This window comes from Arvicola amphibius, chromosome 13, assembly GCF_903992535.2.
Source record: "Arvicola amphibius chromosome 13, mArvAmp1.2, whole genome shotgun sequence".
In the NCBI taxonomy this organism is placed as follows: Eukaryota; Metazoa; Chordata; class Mammalia; order Rodentia; family Cricetidae; genus Arvicola; species Arvicola amphibius.
The window spans coordinates 72,767,056-72,778,333 of NC_052059.1; the positions used below are offsets into that span (position 1 = coordinate 72,767,056).

The 11,278-nt window shown below is 46.5% G+C and overlaps 1 protein-coding gene across 11 annotated transcripts in view; it reads left to right on the forward strand.

Moving 5' to 3' along the window:
• Nucleotides 1-8,355, forward strand: part of Kat6b (lysine acetyltransferase 6B) — a 192,543-nt gene extending 184,188 nt beyond the window's left edge. For all 11 annotated transcript variants that reach the window (XM_038309751.1, XM_038309759.1, XM_038309760.1 and 8 more), the window contains 2 exons: nt 204-501; nt 4,289-8,355. In XM_038309751.1, the coding sequence (XP_038165679.1) occupies nt 204-501; nt 4,289-6,816 (2,826 nt within the window). In that variant the 3' untranslated portion in view covers nt 6,817-8,355. The remainder of the gene's footprint in view (nt 1-203; nt 502-4,288) is intronic.
• Nucleotides 8,356-11,278: the final 2,923 nt, after the last annotated feature.

The window sequence follows — 11,278 nt, forward strand, 5'->3', positions numbered from 1 at the left end:
CAAGTGTTTTATTTGGAAAACCCTCGCCTGTGTTCTTGGCGCCCAAGAGGGATGTTAAGCATCAAATGGAAGGTTAAGTACAAAGGCATTGCAGAAGTCCTGACAGATAAGATTTCCAGGCACACTCAGGACTTTGCTGCATGTTGCCTCAACCATTTAATTTCTCAGGAGCACTTATGTATTATGTTTGGAATTAATTTCAGAGGCCGTTTGTAGTAAAGAAGAAAAGGGGTCGCAAACGCCGGAGGATCAACAGCAGTGTGACAACCGAGACAATTTCTGAGACAACCGAGGTGCTGCACGAGCCCTTTGACAACTCGGATGAAGAGAGGCCCATGCCGCAGCTGGAGCCTACCTGTGAGATCAAGGTACAGGAAGAGGGCAGGAAGCCAGTTCTGAGAAGAGTGTTTCAGCATCAGCCGGGGAAGAAAAGGCAGACAGAGAAAGAGGAAGAGGAAGAAAAAGACAATCATCTCTTCAAGAATGCTGCCCTCTGTAGAAGTAAGTGGAGGCTTGCACAGGCTTTAGCCACAAATGTCCACAGGCTGTACCGATGCATCTAAAAAGGGTCAACCCGTCTTCTCTCATTCACAATGGCTCAGCCTTTTTTCCTTTTAATGGGATTTTGTGTTAGACGTCTCTAAACTAGAACGTATCTCTTACTCTGTAGAAATTGGCTCATCCTCAGAAGCTTTGAAGACTAGTAAGAAGCACAGTGCCAGTCCCTTGCCACCGATCTGTGGTTTTCTGCTTACTAGTGTTTTGGCATCAGGGTGCATGTTGCCAATGTGAGCAGTGGATGTGCAGTTCTCTTTTCCTTGAAGACAGCTTCCCGTGCACAGCATGAATCTTGCCACTCTGCAGTGCCCAAAGCCCACTGTGGTCCAGAGGCATCTCAGCTAACCTGCAGCAGCCTTGCTAATATGGGGGTACAGAAATCCCAGAGACAGGCTTTCCTTTGACCCTCTTTCCCCAGCTTCTACAAACATACCAGACATCAGTGAATTGTCTTTGATGCCCTGTTTAAAGCATCCTTTGCCCTGTTAGCACAGGTACTCCCAGATGAACGATGAGGATTTGTGGGACAGCCTCTCTATAGCTGGAAAGCTGAAATGACTGTCCAAATCTTGCTGCAGCCTAGGGAGCAGCTAACTCCTTTCTCTGGGAACCAGAGGAGTTGCTGTCTGTAGCTGGTGTTAGGAACTAGCCAGTACCACCTTGACTTCTTTAGTGAATATCTATAGTTCCCCTTTTCATTGTTTTTACATTTCTTCCTTTTCTCTTTTAAAGACAGTCTCTCAGTATGTAGCCCCAGCGTGCCTGGAACTCGATATATAGTCCTCCTGGCCTCAAATTTAGAAGTCAGTCCTCCTCTGCCTCCCAGGTGCTGGGATCGAAGGTGTACACCACCACAGCTAGCCCCACCGCTCTTTCTGGGACAGTGTATCTCACTTTTACTTGGAACTCAACCTGATTCAACTAGCCTTTTGCCCAGTGAGCCCCCAGGATCTGTCTGTCTTTGGCACCTCAATACTGAGGCTCTAGGCATGAGGCACCCCACCTGGTCTTTGTATGGGATCAAGGGATCTGAACTCAGTCTGTTTGACTGTGTGGCAGGCACTTTACCCATAGGAAACAAACTGCGGGAGAGACATTTCCAGGTGTGGAGACAGCCTTACTTCCACGTCTGGCTGTCTGTAGAAGCCTGGAGATGAACTGTCACTGCCTCTCTTCTCTGCTTGTGTTCTTTACCCTTTGTGCACATTCTGGAGCTTTGCTCCAGGAGCCTCTCTTTCTTGAAGGTGATTATCAGAAAACTCATCTTCTCATTTAGGGATGTACCCCTGTAGCAGCTGTAGGATCAGTGGGTAAGAGCACTTGCTGCCAAGCCTAACAACCTGATTTTTGATCTCCCATACTCACACGGTAGAAAGGGAAAACCAGTTCCTGAAAATTGTGCTCAAACTTACACATACATACTCACATATAAATGTAAAACGCGAGTCTAAGGACGTTGGCATGGCTGATACTTGCTGTCGTGAACGGAAAGGAAATGGTCTGTGCATCCCTAGAAAGCTGACCGAGGCCTGGAGCTCAGCACTTGTACAGATCCTGTATCACATGTGTGTCCTGTTAGTCACTGTGGCTGATGCCTGGAGGGAAGTCTGTGTGCAATTGTTTTATTATGTAAGTGACCTTTCCTAGCTAGACACTTCTGCTTCTGGCATCTATTTCTACTTCTGGCTTCTACTAATGTTCATTTATATTCTCTAAAATACTTTATTGGTTTTTGGTTTTTTTGAGACAGGGCTCACTTTATAGCTCTGACTGTCCTGAAACTCACTATATAGACCAGGAACCTCCATACCCAGCTAAAATTGTGTTTCTAATAAGAATGTCACTCTTTATACGACTGAGCTTTAGCTGCAATTCCAAAGCCTATTCTTCTGCACCTACATGTGCACGGAAATATGATTGTCTGTTTATACAAATACAGCAAACAAATATATATATGTATACACACACACACACACGAGTAAGTACACACATAGAAAATACTCAGGCCTTAACATCTTTAGGAGACTAAGAATCAAATCAAGCTGGGTAGTAGTGGCACATGCCTTTAATCCCACCACTTGGGAGGCAGGGGCAGGTCGATCCCTGTGATTTGAGGTCGGCCTGGCTTACCAAGCAAATTTCACTGATTCTTGATTTGATTCTTTTTGTTTTGTTTCATTTTTCAAGACATGGTTTCTCTGTGTAACAGTCCTGACTGTCCTGGAACTTGCTTGGTAAGCCAGGCCGACCTCAAATCACAGGGATCGACCTGCCCCTGCCTCCCAAGTGGTGGGATTAAAGGCATGTGCCACTACTACCCAGCTTGAATTGATTCTTAGTCTCCTAAAGATGTTAAGGCCTGAGTATTTTCTATGTGTGTACTTACTCGTGTGTGTGTGTGTGTATACATATATATATATATTTGTTTGCTGTATTTGTATAAACAGACAATCATATTTCCGTGCACATGTAGGTGCAGAAGAATAGGCTTTGGAATTGCAGCGAAAGCTCAGTCACGTTCGCTGTTTCTGACTGTCTAATCCAGACCTCACTCTTGTTTTTGTTTCTGTTTATTGACTTTACTGTGTTGTAACCTGTAGTGCACAGCTCTGCTCTGCTCCAAGACTAAGCACTTCTGGAAAATTCAAGGGCCCATGTGATCCATAAGCATGATGATCAGCTGACCAATGAAATGAGTGGAGACAGCCACAGAAGGGCAGCTGGTGGTCAGAGATCACTGAGGTGCCAGGGCTGAGTCACTGTTCAGCTGTGGATGCTGGCGGCAGAGGGGCAGCAACCATTCCAGCCCCTCAGTCAGTCTTAAATTGAACAGCAAGCTGATCCCAAATATACCGTGGACAGAACAGCTGATAAAAAAAATAAATAACAAAAAAACTTTATTTTAAATGTTACAGTAATTGAATTGTAGGTTGTATCATTCATAAATCGTGAATGACACTTATGATGATGATTACAGATGCGGTGTTCTGTGCAGCTACTCGTCACTCATTTGCTTCATACACAGGTATACTTTTATGTCTGGGGCTGGAGAGATGGGTCAGTGGTTAAAAGCACTGGCTGCTCTTCCAGAGGACCCATGAATGTGGGTTCTACCCCCAGCACCCACATGGTGGCTCGCAGCCGTCTATAACTTCAGTTCCAGGGGGATCTGATGCCCTCTTCTGTCCTTCTTTGGTGCCAGGCATGCACTTGATGCATAGATATACATTTAAGCAAAACACCCATACATATAAAATAAAAATAAATAATTCTGAAGAAAAAAAGTAATGTCACCTGAGATCATTTAAATCTAGTAAATGTCCACAAAGAGAAGGTCTTTCCTCAGCTAGGACATTAGTCCTCTTCATTTTCCCAGGGCAGTGATGATTTGAATATAAACTAGCATTACTCGCATCCCACTGAATTTCCAGATTTGTTGATGTTGAAATTGGGGTTTGGTTTGGTTTGGTTTGGTTTTTTTTTTTGTTTGTTGTTTTTTTTAAGTATTGTGGAACTCCCTGCTTTTACATCATAGAATGTCATTTACCTTCCTAGGACTAGGTTACTCAGCTTGGTTTATGCCACGATAGTCTCGATTATCTTTCCCATCAACTCTTAACGTGCTAAATTGAAAGCTGTGCTTGCTAATAAGTGTAGAGATATGTGTCAGGTTGTGTGTGGTTATACTTTCTAAACTTGTGCTTTTCTCTCTTTTTGTTTCCTCGTTAAGATGACATGGATGATAATGCAGAACGCTTGAAAGAAGGCAGCAGAGATAATCCTGAAGCCCTAAAGTGCAAACACGCTTGGCCCAAAGGAACAAAGCGAGGGCTCTCCAAGTGGAAGCAAAACAAGGAGAGGAAGACGGGGTTTAAACTGAACCTGTACACCCCACCGGAAACACCCATGGAGCCAGACGACCAGGTAGCAGCAGAAGAGCAGAAGGAGGTCTCAGAAGACAAGAGCAGCCCTGTGGGGACAGAGCGGGAGGTGACAGAGGCCATGGAAACACTACTGCCGCAGGAAGGGAACAGAAAGGAAGAGACAGGTGCACCTGTGAGTCCTTGTAAATCACCAAGTAAAAAGGTAGATGAGGAGGACCTCATCAAAGGTGAGGAGGAGGAAGAAGAAGAGGAGGAAGAGGAAGAGCGAGAGGAGGAAGAAGAAGGAGGAACTGCAGAAAAAGACCAAGATGGTGCTGAAGGTAAAGAAAAAGAAGAACCAGCAATCTGCATGGAAAAAGAAGATCCTGTGCATCTGGGTGATCACGAGGAGGAGGAGGAAGAGGAGGAAGAGCCGTCTCACAATGAGGATCATGATGCAGATGATGAAGATGACAGTCACATGGAGTCTGCTGACATGGAGAGGGGTGACCTCCCAAAAGAAGCCTTCAAGGATGCGCTAGAGAGCCAGGAAGCTTTTTTAGACCTTAGTGTTCAACCTGGTCGTTCTAACCCTGAGGTCCTTATGGATTGCGGCGTAGATCTTGCAGTTGCATGTACCAATGAGACAAAAGAACTTTCTGGGGACAATGGAACTGCACCCGAGTCTGATGAGGAGCCCCCAGAAGAACAGACTCAGCAGCAGGACCAGAACAGTGATGATATCACTGAGGAGCTCAAAGAGGGAGGCACAGCCCCTGTGGAAATTGACTCGGAGACCGTCCAGGCTGTTCAGTCTTTGACCCAAGAAAACAGGGAACACGATGACACCTTTCAGGATTGTGCCGAGACTCAAGAAGCCTGTAGAACTCTGCAGAACTATACACATACAGACCAAAGCCCTCAAATCGCCACCACTCTGGACGAATGCCAACAGTCAGACCACAGCCCAGTTTCGTCTGTCCATTCCCACCCTGGCCAGTCAGTTCGTTCTGTCAATAGCCCCAATGTCCCCGCCCTAGAGAATAGCTATGCCCAAATCAGCCCCGATCAGACTGCCATCACAGTGCCACCTCTGCAGAGCATGGAGACCAGCCCCATGATGGATGTGCCGTCAGTCTCAGATCACTCGCAGCAAGTCGCTGACAGTGGCTTCAGTGACCTGGGCAGTATTGAGAGCACCACGGAGAACTACGAAAACCCAAGCAGCTATGACTCCACCATGGGTGGCAGCATCTGCGGAAACGGCTCTTCCCAGAACAGCTGCTCCTACAGCAGCCTCACCTCTAGCAACCTGACGCAGAGCAGCTGCGCCGTCACTCAGCAGATGTCCAACATCAGCGGGAGCTGCAGCATGCTGCAGCAGCCCAGCATCAGCTCCCCTCCGACCTGCAGCGTCAAGTCTCCCCAAGGCTGTGTGGTGGAGAGGCCTCCCAGCAGCAACCAGCAGCTAGCTCAGTGCAGCATGGCCGCCAACTTTACCCCGCCCATGCAGCTGGCAGACATCCCTGAGACCAGCAATGCCAACATTGGCTTATATGAGCGAATGGGTCAGAGTGATTTTGGGGCTGGGCACTACCCACAGCCATCTGCCACCTTCAGCCTTGCCAAACTGCAGCAGTTAACGAATACACTTATTGACCATTCATTGCCTTACAGCCATGCTGCTGCTGTGACTTCCTATGCAAACAGTGCCTCTTTGTCCACACCACTGAGTAACACAGGGCTTGTTCAGCTTTCTCAGTCTCCACACTCCGTCCCTGGGGGACCCCAAGCACAAGCTACCATGACCCCACCCCCTAACCTGACTCCTCCTCCCATGAATCTGCCACCACCTCTTTTGCAGCGGAACATGGCTGCTTCAAACATTGGCATCTCCCACAGCCAAAGACTGCAAACTCAGATCGCCAGCAAGGGCCACGTCTCCATGAGAACCAAGTCGGCGTCTCTGTCACCAGCCACTGCCCCCCACCAGTCACAAATCTATGGGCGTTCCCAGACTGTAGCCATGCAGGGTCCTGCACGGACTTTAACAATGCAAAGAGGCATGAACATGGGTGTGAACTTGATGCCAGCGCCGGCCTACAACGTCAACTCTGTCAACATGAACATGAATACTCTCAATGCCATGAACGGGTACAGCATGTCCCAGCCGATGATGAACAGTGGCTACCACGGCAACCATGGCTACATGAATCAAACGCCCCAGTACCCTATGCAGATGCAGATGGGCATGATGGGGACCCAGCCATATGCCCAGCAGCCAATGCAGACCCCACCCCACAGTAACATGATGTACACGGCCCCTGGACACCACGGCTACATGAACACAGGCATGTCCAAACAATCTCTCAATGGGTCCTACATGAGAAGGTAGGCAGCCTGGCAGCCCACAGAGCCCACTGGGCCGCACTGTTGGATTGATCTGCACAAATACCTTTGAAGAGTACGATTTCAAAACCAGCATTGGTGTGAATGCAAAAACATTGTTGGCACCATTTATTTAAAAAAAAGCTGTATGCAGCAGAAAGCCTTATACAAGTTGTTTTTCTTTTTTCCTTTTTTCTTTTTTGGTACCTTTGTTTCTGTTACTTTTATATAAAATCCTCTGCAAAGGAAGGCCTCCCTTAGGACTACAGCTAGGCAGCAGCCACTCTTGGTGCCTGCTTCCCTTACACAGTGTGGATACAAGCCCCTCCCCGGATCCCCTGTTTTAATATTGAACCTGGAGCTTTTTCCTTCCTTGTCAACTCCATGTAAATGCCTTTAGCATTTCAATTACTGTATATTTTGTTTAAGGTGACACTTCAGCATGCCGCTAATGTCCTTGTTAGTGACAGTGCATTTTGTAGTACTGTACAAGTGTTGTGCTAACGGTAAGCCATTTCTTAAGTTTTTTGCCTTGATTAGGGTACCCTAATTTGAGGGTTAAAAAAAAAAACTCTATTTTTGTTAATTATAAAACTGTAAAGAGCTATCAGAGCTGTCCCCATCTGGTTAGTCACGGGGGTTTATTGCTAACTGTTGGTGTAAAGTGGAGACCTTTTCCATTCTGGTGGCAGGTTCCTTTGGGGAAAGGCAGCTTTCTGTTTTATAAATGCACACTCTGTTTATTGAATGAAGCATATCTCAGTATTTATCTGTCAGGTTTTGAAGCATTTCATATATGTCCAAATACTTGGCAGGATTAAAAAAAATAGTGAATTTGGTGTAAAGTTGCTATTTTATGGAAATGCCTCTAACTTTACATTTTCATTCCATCTGTAGACTTTTCTATCTTTATAAAATATTGGAGTTATTTTTTAAGGAAAAATAGAAAAGTAGCTTGTGAATAGCTCAAACTAAGCTTACAAATCGCATGTAAAAAAGCAGAAAAGTTATTTGTGTCTGTTTATATTGCTTCCTTTTGTAGCCTTTGTACCTATACAGGTGACAGTGAGGGCCAAGCAGAGGCGCGACCTTGTATAAAATAGGAGCCAGCAGCACTCTCGTATTTATCTCTTCTCTTTTTAGTCAGTTACTTCAAAAAAAGAAAAAACAAAAAAAGCTGTACATTTTAACATAAAATAAATTATGATGAGCCATTTTTAGCCTCTTGTGTCCTGTCATATTGTGAATGATGGAGGATGTCAGCAGAACTGTCATCCAGCACATCTGGAACACACACACATCTGGGGAAATAAATTATTTAGTGTAAATTGGAGTTATGAGATTTTCCTGATTTGTTTTGACTTTGGGGGAGGGGTTGGCAGTAAATAAGAGAAATATCTAATAAAACCATCACATATACCAAATACCTATTTAATAAATTAATTTATAATGGATTTTAATGCTTTTCATGAAAGTTTACTTTATGCTAGTGCATACCTTCTGTATGCCAATCATTGTCTTTCAAATAAAGTGAGTTTGTTTTTTTCTTTTTGCCTTTGATCTTCATTTGCCCAAAGCTCTCAAAGGATATCCAGTTGCTTCATTTGTACCATCTCTAGAAACCCCTGAGGGCCTGGTACCACACTTGCAAGCTTCTCTTTTTAAAGATTGCTATCACAAACACCGATTTTCTTTTAAAAAGTGTGACAACTTCACTCGGTTGTGAAGGATTGTACATTCCCTTTAGTGTTCATAGTTTCACACACACATACTCCCAAAGGTGAGTGTTTATAGACATGGCATGGCCTTCAGAGACAGTTCTGTCGGCTAAAACATTTCATTACGTAGACAAGTTGAGAGGTAAGCTTGGCGCCTGCGTGTGACTGGCCCACTGAGTGCTTAAGGGCATCGAAGTGTGGGCGCTCGCAGTTCTGCATATCATTGACACAAAGTGCAACGTGGACTCAGCCAGAACAAAAGGCCACCCCAGTAGAAGAAGCCTGCCTGCGGGGCTCTGGCTTCCTGTTCTCACCATTGGTTGCTTCCAGTGCATGAATGGTGAGGTTATCATCCACATTTTACCTCGAGTCTTCTGCTCCTGCCAAGCCAGTGATAATACCTGAAGAAGATGTGGCGGTGGGGCGGGGGGGGGGTGTCTTAGAAGACCCTCCTGCAGGGCTGGTGAAGCAAAAGGAGAGCAGGATAGGATTTGTGGGGAAAGGACATGCCAGCTGTCTTCTGAGTAGCAGGTGATCATGTGCAGTTTTGAGCCAATCAAATCGCTAGACGGTTGGGAGTGGTTGAGGATCCCAGCAGGACAGTGGACCACACATCTGGCGGGAAACTTGTTTCTGTCTAGGAACCCCACAGACACCCTCCTCCAGGACCCTCCTTGAAACATTTATGTGCTAACTTGGTGCCTCCCTCTTGTGTTAAGAGCGTCTGGGGGCCATGACACCCCCCTTGCCCTTGACAGTCTCCTGTTAATCGTACCTTTGGGTTGGGGGAGGTCTGGGTCTCGGCGCGCTCCGTCCCTTGCTTGCTTCACAGTCCGAGCGATCTTTATGGATCAACCCTAATGGCTGTTCCACACCCACGTGTTCCACGGGGTGCCTAGCATTGCTCCCAGAGTTCAGATATCCCTTCAGGAAACAGGCTGTGTCAGGAAAGAACCGTCTAGCTGAGTTGCCTGTAGAGCAGCAGGCCTCACTGGAAATGCCACACCGCAGATCCTGGGGTATGGCTTAGATCCGTAACTGTATACACCTGCTCTTAGGCTGGTAGCCACCCATAGCACACACCTATAAGACCAATAGTATGTTCCTCCTTTGTAGGAGTGGTCATCTGATGTCTCCCTGATATACAGGCCCTGTTGGAAGTGGTGACTCAGCATTGGCCAACAGCCCCCCACACACACACTGGTAGGGGGATGGAAGAAACACAGAAAGTTAATCGCCCCCACTTCACTCTGCAAAAAATTGTAAGCTGCGATCTTCCCAGATCACTGGATCAGCTCTCTTAAACACCAGCTGGAAGAGTCTGCTCTGTAGATGCAGGTTCCCTTAGAGGGAGCAAGCCTTACCTAACCATTAACAGCAAGCACTGAACGTACCAAGGAGCAGGCTCCTGCCTTTGCTTTCTGCATTGGTTTTCCTGCATCTTCCTCCTCCATCCCGACTGTTCTGCAAGCCCCGGGCCAGGCTGCATCTTTTTTCTGTTTATCTCATCCGGTGTGATGACTTGCAGAAGACTCCCAGAACTTTATTTCCCTCCGCTCATCAGCATCCCAAGTCAACACTCTAGAATCTCCTACCCCTTTGGAACTTGCACTTCAAGGACAAGTTCCCCTTGTGTCCTCAGATTTCCCCTCCTACTGGGAGAGAAGACCATGAATTATTTTTTGCATGTTTTATTTTTGTATTATATATGGGTGTTTTTCCTGTACTGTATAAATGTGCTGGTGCCCCTGGAGGCCGGAAGAGACATCGGATGCCCCAGACCTGGAGTTGTGAGTCACCATGTGTGCTGGGAGACAAGCCTGGGTGCCCCTAACCGCTGAGCCAACTCTCCACCTTAGGTCTTGAATTAAAAACCAGTGTGGGCAACACAGTGAGCTGCTGTCTCAAGACCCTCCATCCAATAAAGGTTTCTCTGTGAGAAAGGAGGGTTTTTTTTTTTTCTTATCAAAGGTGGCTAGCCCACTAAGAGCTAATATTCCCTACACTACTCCCACCTTGTAAAACTTTTACTCAAATCTTTTCATCTCCCTAGCCTGTAAAACTTTGAAGTAAAGGCCCGGCTGCATTCCTGGAACTTGACCATTTTCTTCTTCCCTACATCTCCTCCTCCTCGCTGCTTTCCCGATTAGCCAGACCAGGGTAGACTGTGAGGTGGAACCTTAGCCAGCGGAGAAGCCAAGCTCCCCCTGGATTAAGGATAAAAGATGAATGAGTCCATCTTGGCCATCTGCGCAGCTTGCCAACCCCATTTGGGTTGAGACGCACTTTTTGTGGTAAGCAGCAGCCTTGCCTGGTTACTTTCTGTTTCACTACACGATCGGAATCGAATTCTTTCCCAGCGCCACGTGTCTAGAGCGGCTTCTCCACTGTTTCCTCATCTCCCATGTCCCACATGGCATTTTAGTACCATCTGCATTTGTAAACTTGCTTTTGGCCTCTTAACCCAGGTTTGGAAATGTGCTAAGTCTCAACCATGCTTTTTAACCAAGTGAAAACATTGCTTATGAAGTCTTTAAACATTGTTGCTAACATTTCTGTTCCTCCTTTCTCTTACCTCTAAGTTCCAGGAGTCACCAGGAAGAGAAGAGGCAGGCCACATTAGGGTCTCTGCTTCAGCAGAGCTCCACTCCACAGAGAGGTGGGGCGTGGAAGGAGGCACCGGGTCCGCCACTCAGGAAAGCCTCCTCGTAGGGCTGTTTGTGTGCTACCTCGCCTACACGTGAGTTCACT